This window comes from Oncorhynchus gorbuscha, linkage group LG25 (assembly GCF_021184085.1).
Source record: "Oncorhynchus gorbuscha isolate QuinsamMale2020 ecotype Even-year linkage group LG25, OgorEven_v1.0, whole genome shotgun sequence".
Classification (NCBI taxonomy): Eukaryota; Metazoa; Chordata; class Actinopteri; order Salmoniformes; family Salmonidae; genus Oncorhynchus; species Oncorhynchus gorbuscha.
Genome location: NC_060197.1, coordinates 3963358 through 3981887, shown reverse-complemented (window position 1 = coordinate 3981887; position 18530 = coordinate 3963358). Strand labels below are relative to the sequence as shown.

Here is an 18530-nt window from a genome sequence, read left to right as displayed (position 1 = left end):
GATGGCTTTGTAAACAACACACACACAAGCGTCATGACCTGACCTGGCAAATCATTCAGCCACAGTAAAATGTAATGTTTTCTTCCTTCAGTATCTTTGACACTAAATTGGAAGGCAGATTATGCAACTCGCATAGAAACAGAACAGGTGAGGTAAGGTTGGCTAGGCTATATTTATCTCATAGTAAAGGTCACAGAATAATGGACATTTGTATCCTAGCATTACCACTAGAGGAAATGGGATTTAAGAGAGTTAGCTACTCAGTGAAGGAACCTTCAGCAACAAATCCATTGAAATCAATTTAGAAAAACCTGTTACATGGGTCCTGGACAAGTAAGCCTAGACTGTTGTAAAAGATGCTGAGACAAAGTAACAGAGTGCTTGACATACAGTGCAAACAATTCAAAATACTTCAATAGACCTAGAGTTGGAAATGCTGCTTCCAGTGGAACCCTATAACTCTGTGCTGTGCTGACTGAGGCTCTGTTCAGTACAGGGACAGAGAAACGGGGGACAGGGGACAGTGACAAGGCAGTGGGATCATTAGAGCTGACATTGTCACAGTCATCACAAACGCTCTGGGAAACTAGGGACAACAGCGACGAGGGTTGGCCCCCTTTAGATTTATGGCTAGACAATACACAGCACAATGTCTCTATGAATATAATAAAGCTTCACACTAGAGAAATGGTCAATTTCCATGAATTACGGTGACATTTATCAGTTGGCCCTGCAGTCCTGGTCTCTGGTCAAAGCAGGCGATGGGTTATGTAACTGCCTCAATTAGTGGGGAGCATCAAAACAACAAGCGGTGTTTAGTGATGAACTGGGCTGGAAAGAAACGAGAGGTCCTTGTCTCTCTGAAGCCTCATTGGGCTGATTAACCACCACTACAGAAAGGTTTTATTACTCAGGGCTAACGCAACACACACATTCAGGGTCAATGCAACACAGGCGCACACACACAAAAGCACAGACACACACGCTCGTACCTACACACACACAGGCACGCACGTGCACACACACACTACCATGGCCTGCTTCTATTTGACACCTGAAAAAGAATATTCATTAAATACCCAGTCTTGGATTAAAATGCAAATAAGACCAGATGAAAGGCCTCTGGGAGCTTAATTGTTTCAGCTTGGAGTCTGATGGTTTACATTTCAAACAGGCTTTGTTTTAAAGGGACATTTCGGGCTTTTGGCAATGAAGCCCTTTATTTACTTCCCCAGAGTCAGATGAACTCATAAATAGCATTTGTATGTCTCTGCATCCAGTATGAAGGAAGTTAGAGGTAGTTTCGCGAGCCAATGCTAACTAGCGTTAGCCCAATGACTGGACGTCTATGGCATCTACTAGCATGCTAGCAATTACAAGAGACTTCCAGTCATTGCGTTAACACTACTTATCTATTGCGATAACGCTAGTTAGAAACTTCCTTCAAACTGCACGTAGAGCCTTATAAATGGTATCCACAAGTTCATCTGACTCTGGGGAAGTAGATACAATCGAAATACCGAAATATCCCTTTAAGAGGGGAAAACGGCTCGCCTCTTCGTTTTCTTCTAAGGCTAAAAATAGCAGACAAATGAATAAATCATCTGAATGGATTATCATAATGAAACAGACTGTTAATTTGGACACAGGATAGAGATTCCATGTAAACAAGAAACAAAAGCCCCACAATGCTTCACGATGAGATCCTACTTAAAAATGAGCCATACATCTGACCCAGGATCTGATTAAACTTTGAAGCCCTTTTGTCTATTTTTTTTTACATTTTTACATTTTTTACATTTAAGTCATTTAGCAGACGCTCTTATCCAGAGCGACTTTTTCTTTGTCTTACCTCTTTTCTCTGGGCAACAGTAGTCATCCTGTGTAAACTGGCTAGCAGTAGTCATCCTGTGTAAACTGGCTAGCAGTAGTCTTACTGTGTAAACTGGCTAGCAGTTGTCTTCCTGTGTAAACTGGCTAGCAGTAGTCTTCTTGTGTAAACTGGCTAGCAGTAGTCTTCCTGTGTAAACTGGCTAGCAGTATTCTTCTTGTGTAAACTGGCTAGCAGTAGACGTCCTGTGTAAACTGGCTAGCAGTTGTCTTCCTGTGTAAACTGGCTAGCAGTAGTCTTCTTGTGTAAACTGGCTAGCAGTTGTCTTCCTGTGTAAACTGGCTAGCAGTAGTCTTAATGTGTAAACTGGCTAGCAGTAGTCTTCCTGTGTAAACTGGCTAGCAGTTGTCTTCCTGTGTAAACTGGCTAGCAGTAGACTTCCTGTGTAAACTGGCTAGCAGTAGTCTTCTTGTGTAAACTGGCTAGCAGTAGTCTTCTTGTGTAAACTGGCTAGCAGTTGTCTTCCTCTGTAAACTGGCTAGCAGTAGTCTTCTTGTGTAAACTGGCTAGCAGTTGTCTTCCTGTGTAAACTGGCTAGCAGTAGTCTTCCTGTGTAAACTGGCTAGCAGTAGTCTTCCTGTGTAAACTGGCTAGCAGTAGTCTTCTTGTGTAAACTGGCTAGCAGTTGTCTTCCTGTGTAAACTGGCTAGCAGTAGTCTTCCTGTGTAAACTGGCTAGCAGTGGTCTTCTTGTGTAAACTGGCTAGCAGTTGTCTTCTCGTGTAAACTGGCTAGCAGTTGTCTTCCTGTGTAAACTGGCTAGCAGTTGTCTTCCTGTGTAAACTGGCTAGCAGTAGTCTTCCTGTGTAAACTGTCTGGGAAATGCTAGCCAAATTCATGTAGGCTGTTTTTCTCTCACTGATGTGATATTGATCTGTAACTAAGATGATATTGCTGATGGAATCTTAGCAATGGCCACTCCTAGATTTAACTAATAATAATGTTTTTACAGAACGGTTACCTCACAAGAACTGACAGCAGTAGAGCAGAAACTGAACTGTCTCACTCGCTGACAGAACTCATCTGTGGCAACGACACTTCACTGAATTAACCCTATCCAAACTCGACAGAACTCAAACCTAGTAACTAGTTTGCTTGGACTATACTCTTAGCACCTTTTTTTCTATCTAGAACGTTGAACAGTTATACGGCTGTCCCTATAGGAGAACCCTTTAAATAACCCTTTTTGGTTCCAGGTAGAACTTCTTTGGTTCCAGGTATAGAAGGAAACCTTCTGGGTGCCTTGTAGAACCCTTTCTACAGAGGAGTCTACATGGAACCTAAAAGGGTTCTACCTGTAAACAAAAAAAGGGTTCTCCTATAGGGACAGTCGAAGAACCCCTTTGGAACCCTTTTTTTCTAAGGGTGTATAACCAGAACATACAGTATGGCTAGAAAATTAGGAATAATTAGGCTACTCATTGTTCAACTATGTGTATTTTCAAACAGTAACATAAAGAGTTGATAGAATCTGTTGAATAGGCTATTAGATCCCAGTACACCAACATTACACAGATCATACCTCTAAATGATTAAATATCAGAATATTTTTTGAAAAACTGGAGAAAAGAAAGTAGGCTACTTGAAACAAAACTGCCCTACAATTAAAACAATCCATTGTATTATTGTCAATTTAAACAAGACTTAAGAGGATAGGATATGAAAAAAGGATATGACTCAATATACTGTTTCATTCACCATCCTGAGGCATTGGGAGAAAGACATTGTACAGACCTAAAACAAGACACAGGAGGCTAATGAAAATAGCAGACTAGGAGATATCCCACATCCACGGAAGTGTGTCCCACCAGAGACAGGCTAGAACAATGATATCACCAGGATGAGCTGAAATCAAATGCTCGCACACATGCACAGTACACACACGCAAGCACGTACATATGCAAACACACACACAGAAATATACACACCAAAATACACACGCGCAAGCATGTACCAGTGCACACAGACACACACAAACAACTTCCCATGTTACTCTCAGATCAAAATAGTCAACCATAAATGACATAAACAGAACAGAGAATAAGAGGTGCTGACCCACCCTGTCCATTGGTGTCCGGAGTGGGACAGAGAGTAACAGTGAAGTGCAGAAGTTTCTCTGTGGAGCTCAGGGTTCCATGCTCTGTGAGACCCCGTCACGTCTAAACTCTCCCCCACTGAGCAGCACTCTTGCCGGGCATGCCTCTGTCTCCCTGCCCTCCACTAACCCTGGATCAGGCTTTCAGATCAGACAACTAACACAAGGATAACCACGTAACACCAGCTTCCCTCTCACTCTGAGTCCGTGTCTCCTCCTCGGCGTGTGTGTGAGAGAGAACTAGAGTGTATGTGCGTGTGTCTGGGTGGACACTGTCACTAACTGAATCAGCGGTCGTAAGCACCCCGGGGCAGAGTGAGGGAGAGAGAGAGAGAGAATGAGTGAGATGGAGAAAAGGAGGGAGGGAGGGAGGGGGATAGAGGTGCTGCGAGTGTCAGACAGTAAGAGCTATTTTTTTTCTGTGTTTGTGTGTGTGGGTTGGTTTTTCTATCCTTGTGGGGACCTAAAGTCCCCACAAGGATAGTAAAACAAGGAAAATGCTCCCTTGTGGGGACATTTCTCATGTCCTCATAAGGACAAAGGCCATTTTAAATTAGGGATTAGGTTAAGAGTTAGAATTAAGGTTAGAGTAAGGGGTTAGTGGTTAGGGTTAGGAGTTTGGTTTAGGGTTACAAACTTTAGAAGCCTTTTTAAAACTCAAATGCACTACAAATTCTCAGCAACAAATGTGATTAAATTCAGATCCTACATCTGTAGGCATATAGTGCACTACACAGACTCTGTCCACTGAAACCTTTCTACGGTTAATCCCTACATAGTGCACTACTTTGTTAGGCTCTGGTCAGAAGTAGTGCACTATGTAGGGAACAGGGTGCCATTTGGGACGCAGATATCGAGTCAGTCTATGTGCCTGCCAATCATCTCATCCATCTTTTACTCCATTGTGTGACTGTTGCTTAAGGCTGGTTTCTTAAACCAAATCAGTCCGTTTCACTTTAAAGCAGCGTGGTGATAAGGATACTGCAGGCAGGAGGGATTGTAAGGGACAATCATCAGACACGCAGACCAGGAAGAGCTGTTCGCTGAGAAAGGAGCAGATTTGTGCTTTATCTCTACAATGAGTGCTAAAACAATTAACTTCCGGACAAATACTTTTCTTTCTACTAATTGGATAAATTGTACTTCCTTCGAAAATAAAAGAGTTCAAAGACACCCTGTTTTCCCTCGGTTTCATGACAATCAGCCTTACTGTGCTGATGGTCGGAAATTCATAGCCTGAGTGACACCGGAGGCAGAAAACAAGGTCATTTATACACTCGCTGCCAGTCAAATGTTCAAGCTTGACAGGCTCACAGCTATAAACATGGACTGAGACCTCAAAAACAATTCTGACAACAGATGAAAAGACACCAAAAACAACCAAAACATCAAACGCAAAATGCCTCTAGATATAAATAATATGGACTAGTCTGGTCATTTCTGCATCATAAATAGAATACTCATGACATATACCCCGAACAAGTCTATGGGAGCTTTAATGTCTATATGGGAGCTGTAATGTCTATAGAGTGGCTATGTGTGTTGAACAGGTGCTGTATGTGGCATAACTAGTTAAATGTGTTTAATAAAGTTAGTCATTACCTGCTTTTCCAGCTTCTGCTGCCTGAGGCTGGTGCTGTCATCATCAAGGGCACTGAGAAGAGACGAAAGACAAAATGGTTACTATCCACTCATAACTCATATCTGACTGAGACATAATACAAGTGGTTATGTGGTTAATATGAATCTGTTATCTGGGTCTCATCTGTTATCTGTTATTTTTCCAATAAGAAACTATTTTCTACAGTGGTCACTAATGAATGCACGCCCGATCGAGGTTGGGTGGCAGGCAGATTTTCATACCGTTTCTGTGCCTTCCCGGGGGGTATTTGGTATTACCGGAAGTGCACACAAGGGGCCTTATTTCTTTTTTAAAAAAAGGTATTGAAAATCATACCATCGGTATATCTAAATACTGGCAGAGATTGAGATAGAATTGAACGTTACCAAGGTGTTTGCTTGAAAAAGCAGTTACACTGCTGCGCATAACTAAGACTGTCATACAGGATTACTGTCATACCTTAGGCTATAACTGTTTGAGCTTAGCCTGACTGCATGATCTGCACACTGTAAAAAAAAACATGTAGTTGTTAATAGATATCATTTTGTCCAGGAGTTGTTTATGACCACGTAGGCTAACTTGACCGAGAAAAGCTTAGGGCTCCAGCTACAAAACTCCAAAATGATACTGTATCAGGACTGTATAATGCAATAGAACAATGCATCAGACAGCAGCACCACCGTGCTACAAAGCAACAGCAGTTACACCTAAAACACAGTTCTCCATAGAGTCCTGTCTCTGGCCGTCAGAGTGGTGGCTGTTGTTTGGGACTACTTTTCCTGGACTCCTGTGAAAAGGCCTGCTGGGTACATGTTGCTAAGCTACAGTGGAGAAGGAGAAGAAGGTGGGAGTAGCAGTGGGAGTCTATTCAGAGGCACAGAGCGAGTTAGAGGAACCCACCGCTACTCTACCCAGCCACAGACTTAACCTACAAGACACTCTCACTGACAGACATAACCTACAAGACACTCTCACTGACAGACATAACCTACAAGACACTCTCACTGACAGACATAACCTACAAGACACTCTCACTGACAGACATAACCTACAAGACACTCTCACTGACAGACATAACCTACAAGACACTCTCACTGACAGACATAACCTACAAGACACTCTCACTGACAGACATAACCTACAAGACTGACAGACATTACCTAGAAGACACTCTCACTGACAGACATAACCTACAAGACACTCTCACTGACAGACATAACCTACAAGACACTCACTGCAAGAGCACAGCCATGGGGGGGTAATGGAGGATGGGGGAGTGTGTGATGGAGGACGGGGGAGTGTGTGATGGAGGACGAGGGAGTGTGTGATGGAGGGACGGGGGAGTGTGTGATGGAGGACGGGGGAGTGTGTGATGGAGGACGGGGGAGTGTGTGATGGAGTGTGTGATGGAGTGTGTGATGGAGGACGTGGGAGTGTGTGATGGAGGACGAGGGAGTGTGTGATGGAGGACGAGGGAGTGTGTGATGGAGGACGAGGGAGTGTGTGATGGAGGACGAGGGAGTGTGTGATGGAGGACGGGGGAGTGTGTGATGGAAGACGAGGGAGTGTGTGATGGAGGACGGGGGAGTGTGTGATGGAGGACGGGGGGAGTGTGTGATGGAGGATGAGGGAGTGTAGAGTGTGTGATGGAGGATGGGGAGTGTGTGATGGAGGACGAGGGAGTGTGTGATGGAGGACGGGGGAGTGTGTGATGGAGGACGAGGGAGTGTGTGATGGAGGACGGGGGAGTGTGTGATGGAGGATGGGGAGTGTGTGATGGAGGATGGGGGAGTGTGTGATGGAGGACGAGGGAGTGTGTGATGGGAGGACGGGGGAGTGTGCGATGGAGGATCGGGGAGTGTGTGATGGAGGATGGGGGAGTGTGTGATGGAGGATGGGGGAGTGTGTGATGGAGGATGGGGGAGTGTGTGATGGAGGATGGGGGAGTGTGTGATGGAGGAGTGTGTGATGGAGGATGGGGAGTGTGTGATGGAGGATGGGGGAGTGTGTGATGGAGGACGAGGGAGTGTGTGATGGGAGGACGGGGGAGTGTGCGATGGAGGATCGGGGAGTGTGTGATGGAGGAGTGTGTGATGGAGGATGGTTGAAGGTTGTGAGAACAAAAAAAAACAAGGTTCTGCAAAAAGCTGCTGAAATCTCTCAGAACAATTTAACATCTCTGGGCTTCACTAATTTCTCTGTCAGTCCACATGCTCATAACATCTGTTGCTGTCAAACAGCCTGGGCTGTACTCTACCCTTTACATCTCCCATTCAGACACAATGTGTTACAGGAGTAGGACAAGAAGAACTTCATTAAGCACAACTATCTACAGTAAATAACAATCTCTCCATACCACTGATTTACTCTCGCTTTCCCTCTGAGCTGTAAATCTCATACTTCTGGTGTCTGGGATAAGGTCCGTGACACATCACTCTGCTGGAGGATATAAGGGCCTCATTACGTCATCAGCACCGCTTCTGACGGACAGTCACCAAATGCCAAGAGGAATAGAAAGCAGAACGATCATCTGCTGAGAGGCAAACATCATCCGTCTATTACATGAACTCAGATTATTACAGACAACAACATAGATGACTTGGCCACGTCCTCTGACATCCTCAGAATGATTCATTAAAATCATTAAGCTAAGCAAGTAAGTCAATTATTACAGATTGAGATTCCACATTTTGTGGCAATAAGAATTGTTGCCAATGTCATCGAACCAATGAGTTTTGGACCGGACTTTGCGAGTTGCTTGTCTATTCATTCAACAACAACCCCTGTTTGGTCAGCTTAACATGAATGATCAGTCATCTCAGAAGCTGCAGAGCACTCCGTTTTAGTGTACTGATTGTTACAGCCCTCTTCAAGTCTAATGAGCCCAGTGCAGCACTATCCATCCAGGCGTGCAGATCTGTCCACAGGGAATCCATTACATGGCCCTGAGGTGTTGGTGTCAGTAGTGACGAGGGAAGGATGATGGGAGGTGTTAATTACACATCCGGGATGGTCATTACACTAGTAGGAAGAAAAAAAAGGTGCTATCTAGAACCTTAAAGGGTTCTTCGGCTGTCCCCATAGGAGAACCCTTTTTGGTTCCATGCAGAACCCTTTCTACAGAGTTTTACACGGAACCAAAAAGAGTGCTACCTAGAATCAAAACAGGTTCTACCTAGAACCACAAAAGGTTATCCTATGGGGACAGCCGAAGAACCCTTTTAGAACTGTTTTTTAAAGAGTGTAGGGTGGCCTGAGGAGGGCCAGAGGGAGGAGCGGAAGAGGAGCAGGGGACTCTTTCTTTTCAGCGGCTGTCCAGCTTGGGACCTGGGTGGAGACGCAATGGGAATACTCTCCACTGGGGAAAGGCTGGAGACTTGGTGTGTATGGTTACTACCAAAGGGTGTTTGACCTCTTTTGAAACACTGACCTACTGGAGCTTACTAGGAATACAAAAATTATACTTCGGCCATGAAATTACTAGTTGGTGGAAGCTGTGGGTGCCTGGGTGGATGGTTAATTATAGGTATTCTAATGGATGGGTGCTAAAGATGCAGAATCTTAATTTGAGCCAGTTTGCTACAGCAGGAGAATAATCTTGAAGCAACAGGAAATGTGAATCATTATGTAGATTATAATTAATGGAAGCCTTTATAAACTCAAATACACTCCAAGTTTGATATTTCCTACATTGCAGGAAAGTTCTCCTGCAACAGGGTGATCAAATTAAGATCCAACATCTGTGCTACTTACCTTGCTGTTGCGGTAGAGGAGAAACTGGCGGAGCTGGAGGGTCTTCAGGGCCATGGGGTTTTCGAACAGGAACACAGGACACAGAGAAGAATAGAGTTAGCAAGAGATCAGTGATACCAAAAAGAACAATGCTAAAACGGACCTCTGGCAGTCTCTATGGGGGTGCCACAGGATTCAATTCTCGGGCCGACTCTTTTGTCTGTATATATCAATGATGTCGCTCTTGCTGCTGGTGATTCTCTGATCCACCTCTACACAGACGTCACTATTCTGTATACCTCTGGCCCTTCTTTGGACACTGTTAACAAACCTCCAGACGAGCTTCAATGCCATACAACACTCCTTCCGTGGCCTCCAACTGCTCTTAAATGCTAGTAAAATTAAATGCATGCTCTTCAACCGATCGCTGCCCGCACCCGCCCGACTAGCATCACTACTCTGGATGGTTCTGACTTAGAATATGAGGACAACTACAAATACCTGGGTGTCTGGTTAGACTGTAAACTCTCCTTCCAGACTCACATTAAGCATCTCCAATCCAAAATTAAATCTAGAATCGGCTACCTATTTCGCAACAAAGCCTCCTTCACTTATGCTGCTAAACATACCCTCGTAAAACTGACTATCCTTGACTTCGGCGATGTCATTTACAAAATAGCCTCCAACACTCTACTCAGCAAATTGGATGGTCTATCACAGTGCAATCCGTTTTGTCACCAAAGCCTCATATACTACCCACCACTGCGACCTGTATGCTCTCATTGGCTGGCCCTCACTTCATATTCGTCGCCAAACCCACTGGCTCCACGTCATCTATAAGTATTTGCTAGGTAAAGCTCTGTCTTATCTCAGCTCACTTGTCATGCAGGTGATAGAGGACCCAAAAGCGACTTAACAGAAACAGAGTTTATTCAAATCCAAACAGGGAATAACGGAAATCCTCTAGTCTGTAGAGGGGAATAACAAGAGAAGCGGCCACAGACTGCAGGTCGCTTCGGGTAGGCGCAGGCCGTAGTAGACAGAGACACCTGCTCACACGCAGCATCTGATGAAGGCAAAAAACACGACAGGACAGGGCGAAACACAATCACAGCATGGTGAATACAAAACAAGGAACCGACGGGACAGGAACGGAACACAAAGGAATAAATAGGGACTCTAATCAGGGGAAAGGATCGGGAACAGGTGTGGGAAGACTAAATGATGATTAGGGGAATAGGAACAGCTGGGAGCAGGAACGGAACGATAGAGAGAGGAGAGAGAGGGAGGGGGAGAGAGAGGGATAGAAAAAGGGAACGAACCTAATAAGACCAGCAGGGGGAAACGAACAGAAGGAAAAGCAAAATGACAAGATGATATAAGACAAAACATGACAGTACCCCCCACTCACCGAGCGCCTCCTGGCGCTCTCGAGGAGGAACACTGGCGGCAACGGAGGAAATCATAGATCAAACGGTCCAGCACGTCCCGAGAAAGAACCCAACTCCTCTCCTCAGGACCGTAACGAAAAACGATAAAAAGGGAAACTAGGGTACTACTCTAAAAAAAAAATGAGAACTAGGGACAGACTGAGACACAGCAAGGGCAGGAACAAGAACAGGAGAGATGCGATGGCAGGGAACAGACTGAGACCCAGCAAGACCAGGAGCAGAAGCAGAAAAAAATTACCAGACTTCTTCTGCGCGCAGTCTGAACACGCAGCCACGAAACGGCGCGTGTCACGCTCCTGAGTCGGCCACCAAAAGCGCTGGCGAATAGACGCAAGAGTGCCTCGAACACCGGGATGACCAGCTAACTTGGCAGAGTGAGCCCACTGAAGAACAGCCAGACGAGTGGAAACAGGAACGAAAAGGAGGTTACTAGGACAAGCGCGCGGCGACGCAGTGTGCGTGAGTGCTTGCTTAACCTGTCTTTCAATTCCCCAGACTGTCAACCCGACAACACGCCCATAAGGAAGAATCCCTCGAGATCAGTAGAAGCCACAGAAGAACTAAACAGACGGGATAAGGCATCAGGCTTGGTGTTCTTGCTACCCGGACGGTAAGAAATCACAAACTCGAAACGAGCGAAAAACAACGCCCAACGAGCTTGACGGGCATTAAGTCGTTTGGCAGAACGGATGTACTCAAGGTTCTTATGGTCTGTCCAAACGACAAAAGGAACGGTCGCCCCCTCCAACCACTGTCGCCATTCGCCTAGGGCTAAGCGGATGGCGAGCAGTTCACGGTTACCCACATCATAGTTGCGCTCAGATGGCGACAGGCGATGAGAAAAATAAGCGCAAGGATGAACCTTATCGTCAGACTGGAAGCGCTGGGATAGAATGGCTCCCACGCCTACCTCTGAAGCGTCAACCTCGACAATGAATTGTCTAGTGACGTCAGGAGTAACGAGGATAGGAGCGGACGTAAAACGTTCTTTTAGAAGATCAAAAGCTCCCTGGGCGGAACCGGACCACTTAAAACACGTCTTGACAGAAGTAAGAGCTGTGAGAGGGGCAGCAACTTGACCGAAATTACGAATGAAACGCCGATAGAAATTAGCGAAACCTAAAAAGCGCTGCAACTCGACACGTGACCTTGGAACGGGCCAATCACTGACAGCTTGGACCTTAGCGGAATCCATCTGAATGCCTTCAGCGGAAATAACGGAACCGAGAAAAGTAACGGAGGAGACATGAAAAGAGCACTTCTCAGCCTTTACGTAGAGACAATTCTCTAAAAGGCGCTGTAGAACACGTCGAACGTGCTGAACATGAATCTCGAGTGACGGAGAAAAAATCAGGATATCGTCAAGATAGACAAAAACAAAAATGTTCAGCATGTCTCTCAGAACATCATTAACTAATGCCTGAAAAACAGCTGGCGCATTGGCGAGACCGAACGGCAGAACCCGGTACTCAAAATGCCCTAACGGAGTGTTAAACGCCGTTTTCCACTCGTCCCCCTCTCTGATGCGCACGAGATGGTAAGCGTTACGAAGGTCCAACTTAGTAAAGCACCTGGCTCCCTGCAGAATCTCGAAGGCTGATGACATAAGGGGAAGCGGATAACGATTCTTAACCGTTATGTCATTCAGCCCTCGATAATCCACGCAGGGGCGCAGAGTACCGTCCTTCTTCTTAACAAAAAAGAACCCCGCCCCGGCCGGAGAAGAAGAAGGCACTATGGTACCGGCGTCAAGAGACACAGACAAATAATCCTCGAGAGCCTTACGTTCGGGAGCCGACAGAGAGTATAGTCTACCTCGAGGAGGAGTGGTCCCCGGAAGGAGATCAATACTACAATCATACGACCGGTGAGGAGGAAGGGAGTTGGCTCGGGACCGACTGAAGACCGTGCGCAGATCATGATATTCCTCCGGCACTCCTGTCAAATCGCCAGGTTCCTCCTGGGAAGTAGGGACAGAAGAAACGGGAGGGATGGCAGACATTAAACACTTCACATGACAAGAAACGTTCCAGGATAGGATAGAATTACTAGACCAATTAATAGAAGGATTATGACATACTAGCCAGGGATGACCCAAAACAACAGGTGTAAACGGTGAACGGAAAATCAAAAAAGAAATAGTCTCACTGTGGTTACCAGATACTGTGAGGGTTAAAGGTAGTGTCTCAAATCTGATACTGGGAAGATGACTACCATCTAAGGCAAACATGGGCGTAGGCTTGTCTAACGGTCTGAAAGGAATGTTATGTTTCCGAACCCATGCTTCGTCCATGAAACAACCCTCAGCCCCAGAGTCAATCAAGGCACTGCATGTAGCACCCGAACCGGTCCAGCGTAGATGGACCGACATAGTAGTACAAGATCTAGATGAAGAGACCAGAGTAGTAGCGCTCACCAGTAGCCCTCCGCTTACTGATGGGCTCTGGCCTCTTACTGGACATGAATTAACAAAATGTCCAGCAACTCCGCAATAGAGGCACAGGCGGTTGGTGATCCTCCGTTCCCTCTCCTTAGTCGAGATGCGAATCCCTCCCAGCTGCATGGGCTCAGTCTCAAAGCCAGAGGAGGGAGATGGTTGCGATGCGGAGCAGGGAAACACCGTTGATGCGAGCTCTCTTCCACGAGCCCGGTGACGAAGATCTACCCGTCGTTCTATGCGGATGGCGAGAGCAATCAAAGAGTCCACATCTGAAGGAACCTCCCGGGAGAGAATCTCATCCTTAACCACTGCGTGGAGTCCCTCCAGAAAACGAGCGAGCAGCGCCGGCTCGTTCCACTCACTAGAGGCAGCAAGAGTGCGAAACTCAATAGAATAATCCGTTATGGACCGTTCACCTTGGCATAAGGAAGCCAGGGCCCTAGAAGCCTCCCTACCAAAAACTGAACGGTCAAAAACCCGAATCATCTCCTCTTTAAAGTTCTGGAACTTGTTAGAGCAATCAGCCCTTGCCTCCCAGATAGCTGTGCCCCATTCTCGAGCCCGGCCAGTAAGGAGTGAAATGACGTAAGCAACCCGAGCTCTCTCTCTAGAGTATGTGTTGGGTTGGAGAGAGAACACAATCTCACACTGCGTGAGAAAGGAGCGGCACTCAGTGGGCTGCCCGGAGTAGCAAGGTGGGTTATTAACCCTAGGTTCTGGAGGCTCGGCAGGCCAGGAAGTAACAGGTGGCACGAGACGTAGACTCTGGAACTGTCCAGAGAGGTCGGAAACCTGAGCGGCCAGGTTCTCCACGGCATGGCGAGCAGCAGACAATTCCTGCTCGTGTCTGCCGAGCATGGCTCCTTGGATCTCGACGGCAGTGTAACGAGCGTCTGAAGTCGCTGGGTCCATTACTTGGTCGGTTCCTTCTGTCATGCAGGTGATAGAGGACCCAAAAGCGACTTAACAGAAACAGAGTTTATTCAAATCCAAACAGGGAATAACGGAAATCCTCTAGTCTGTAGAGGGGAATAACAAGAGAAGCGGCCACAGACTGCAGGTCGCTTCGGGTAGGCGCAGGCCGTAGTAGACAGAGACACCTGCTCACACGCAGCATCTGATGAAGGCAAAAAACACGACAGGACAGGGCGAAACACAATCACAGCATGGTGAATACAAAACAAGGAACCGACGGGACAGGAACGGAACACAAAGGAATAAATAGGGACTCTAATCAGGGGAAAGGATCGGGAACAGGTGTGGGAAGACTAAATGATGATTAGGGGAATAGGAACAGCTGGGAGCAGGAACGGAACGATAGAGAGAGGAGAGAGAGGGAGGGGGAGAGAGAGGGATAGAAAAAGGGAACGAACCTAATAAGACCAGCAGGGGGAAACGAACAGAAGGAAAAGCAAAATGACAAGATGATATAAGACAAAACATGACATCACTGGTCACCATAGCAACAACCACTGTATCACGCGCTCCAGCAGGTATATTTCACTGGTCATCCCCAAAGCCAACACTTACTTTGGCCACCTTTCCTTCCAGTTCTCTGCTGCCAATGACTGGAACAAATTGCAAAAATCACTTATCTCCCTCACTAACTTTAAACATCAGCTGTCAGAGCAGCTTACCGATCATTGCACCTGTACACAGCCCATCTATAAATAGCCCACCCAACTACCTCATCCCCATATTATATATTTGTTGCTCTTTTGCACCCCAGTAGCTCTACTTGCACATCATCATCTCATCTCATCACATCTATCACTCCAGTGTTAATGCTAAATAGTAATTATTTCGCACTATGGCCTATTTATTGCCTTACCTCCCTAATCTTACTACATTTACACACACTGTATATAGATTTTTCTATTGTGTTATTGACTGTACGTTTGTTTATCCCATGTGTAACTCTGTGTTGTTTATTTTGTCGCACTGCTTTGACTCATCTTGGCCAGGACGCTGTTGTAAATGAGAACTTGTTCTCAACTGGCCTACCTGGTTAAATAAAGGTGCAAATAAATAACACTGACACTGTGCTGTAAAAGACTTACTGAGAGACAAGCAAACAAAGCGCAGCCCAATAATAGCCTGTTACTTTGTCACTAACAAGTTTTAGGATACCCTTCATGTCATGGCATTGTCCTCGGTCTGTTGGTGAAAAGGCTTGAGAATAGGATGAGACTACTGCATACAGATGACAATATGATGCAGTTCCAAACTTCTCTGGCATTTAGCATAAAATTAGAGACTTTGTTATCAGACGAGAGACAACAGAGAAGCATATTAACAAACTGCAATAAACGGATTCTCATTCATATACTTCACAGCTTTGGACTAATTTAAATCATGTTTTAAAGTTCATTGAATAAAGAAAATGTAATTTCCCCTTTGGCAAATGACTTTCCGCGGTTAAAAAGAAAGACTGAACGAAGTCTAATTAAAATTATATTTCCCCAGAGGTTGGACAGAATGGCTTCAGTTCCAGTTCAGCCAGTGAAATCACAAGAGAGAGGGATTATTCAAAACAGGGTGATGACATGGGTGAGATTAGGCAGCTTTTGATTACCTGGCATTCAGATCAGCTCCTCATCAAGTTAAAGCTAGAATATGGGATTCGTTTTTTGTGTGAACCGGCAGCCCTGCTAAATACCAAGAATTGAAATGACCATTAAAACAGATTTCCAGATTGCAGATTGTGCCTTTAAGGAAGCCAGACGAACAGACACCAGCTGAATAAATGATCAACGCATGGTGAGTGAGGTGTAGAGCATGAACAACACTGTTTAACTAGGCCTAGGATATTATAGGACTCATACAAGATCAACGACAGTCTTTTCAACACAAGCAACTTCAATCAAATTCTTTCATGTCAGCTACTTGGTCAAATATTATTCTTAGCACGTCCTTAGAACAAACAGCTGTAAAACAAAACCTCACAATATGACATGTTAAAAAGAAACTAGTTACAGTACAAGTGGTGGAGCTCTGAATAAGTAACGACGATGCAGCAGATGAAACATGAGCGTGGGAGAGATACTTAAGAGATCTTTTTTTTATTAGCCCTGTTGACACTGCATTTGGCCGGTGACACTTTGCTTCTTGAAATTCCAATATCTTTCAATCTTGACTGCTGACATACAAAACATTTTGGGGCTGTATCAACAGTGGACTAATGAAATAAGTGGATTCCCTTTAACAGCAGGTAAGCCATTCAGTCCAAGGAGAACAGAGGTGTGGGTAAGAGGTAGGAGCAGTGGGAACAAGAGGAGGAGATGCTCAAAGCCTATCTGTCTGTCACAGGCACAACTAACACCTGATTCACAGGACACAGACTCCTCTCAGTTCCTCTACCATATTACAGTACACATTTATGAGAAATCAAGCACACAGAGAGTGTGTGTGTGTGTGTGTGTGTGTGTGTGTGTGTGTGTGTGTGTGTGTGTGTGTGTGTGTGTGTGTGTGTGTGTGTGTGTGTGTGTGTGTGTGTGTGTGTGTGTGTGTGTGTGTGTGTGTGTGTGTGTGTGTGTGCAATATGATAATGTCTACGTGCGAGCGTGTGCCTACGTAGGCCTGCTGAATACCTGTAGGACCAGCGGCTGTAGACAGGCTGGGAGACACCACTCTTTACACTGTCCATGATGCTGTATCAGCCAGTCTAGGTGTGTGATAGATAGTCAGTCCAGCAGCAGCTCCGGTAATGTATGGTACTCCCAACCTGGTCCAGAGTCAGTCTGAAGGTCTACCTGGAGCTCCAACTACAACCCTGCTACCCTGATGCTGGAGGGAGTCCCATCCCGGGGAGTGACAGCGCCACACAGCTGAGGGTGAGGTCTCTGAGTAGCAGCAGTTGCCATAACGCCACACTTGAGGCTAGCCTCTGAACACAACACAGTGAACGCACAGGGATTTGTTAGGGGAGTCTAAATGTGGTGTGAGTTCATGCCAAGACAAAATACCAGGCATAAAATCCCTAAACTTGGTCCTCTGACTTAGTTATATGTCTGTCTTTCTTCAGTTTCTAAGATGTATCAGATATATAGACTGATAGGCCACGTGCTAAAACTGGACATGACTGTATCGGAATAGCTAAAAATGCTTTCAGCAGAACTCCACAGACGCCATTTCCTCTGACGCAGAGGGAGATATTGCACATATCAAAACCGCAGACCATTGACTAAAAAACTGAATTTAACACCAATTGGGAAAGTTTACGTTTTGTGAGCTTTAACCAAGGCCTAGTATCTTAAGTTAAAATATTCCAACACTTTTATTTTGGCAGAAAATGCCAGAACATGGAATTTGCTTAGTCATAGCAAAATGAACCAAACGGTTTCTTGTCAATGTGAAACCACATTATTCTGGTTTTCTGCCTTTCTACATAGGCTTTTCTTACATGCTTCTTGAATCCGTGTAAGTAGAGCGGTTTCTGGATGACAACCACAGTTACTACCAATTACCAGAAGTATAAACAAACAACCCTCTCATTCCTTAAACTGGCAAGAAGTGGGGGACCTTGATCCTGTTGCTAGAAGATCACAGGACAGTTAAGTCATATTGTCTTCTGTTAGTGTACGTGTGTTTGCGTGCCTGTGAAGGGAAAATGGCATTCTCCTCAGCTGAGGGCAATCTGGGGAATGATTCACCTGAGAGTAATTAAACACTGTCAAAACAAATGATGGAAACAGGAGTTAAGTGTCGACTTGAAAGCATCGCTTTACGTCCATATAACAATGATGAAAACCCAAAGACCGAAACTACAGAAGCTCGCTATCTCATGCATCCCATTGAGTCACGGCAGGTTCTTTGGTCTACACGCAGAATCTGCCCACACGGGATTAGGTAGGCTAAAATGGAGTAGCCTACATGATACAGTTGAGAACCAGCCTACCTATTGCAAATACCAGATTATTTTCCTCTGTCTGTCAGTCCCTGACTCAACTGGGTGGATTGTCCAAGCCACTGCGGAGGCATGTGTTCGGAATGTGCTGGAAAACAGAAAGTAAATTGCAACCCATTTTCTCACCCACAGGTCTTGTACAGTTAGATACTTGAGGTCCAGGTGGTTTGTTATAGGTCAGCTGAAATAGGGATACAACAACCACACCTTTATGGAAACGGAATTCCTGTAAAAGCTGATTTAAGCTGAAGATACATTGAATTAAGGCAGGAACAATTTTCCTACAGCAGACTGAATGGTAACTGATTTTGAGTGAGACTGTGAGTGCATGATTATCTTTGGTCACTGACCACGATAATCGTGTGCACTATACCTTACAGACACCCTGATTTTCA

The 18530-nt window shown here is 45.4% G+C and overlaps 1 protein-coding gene across 4 annotated transcripts in view; it reads right to left on the bottom strand.

The window, feature by feature from the left end:
• LOC124014019 (tubby-related protein 3-like) overlaps positions 1-18530 on the bottom strand; it is a 38660-nt gene that overhangs the window by 13498 nt on the left and 6632 nt on the right. For 3 of the 4 annotated variants that reach the window (XM_046328658.1, XM_046328657.1, XM_046328659.1), the window contains exons 2-3: positions 9360-9401; positions 5588-5639 (exon numbers count right to left, since the gene is read on the bottom strand). In XM_046328658.1, the coding sequence (XP_046184614.1) occupies positions 5588-5639; positions 9360-9401 (94 nt within the window). Of the gene's footprint in view, positions 1-3949; positions 4255-5587; positions 5640-9359; positions 9402-18530 lie in introns of those variants that run through there. The other variant, XM_046328660.1, reaches the window with a different exon arrangement.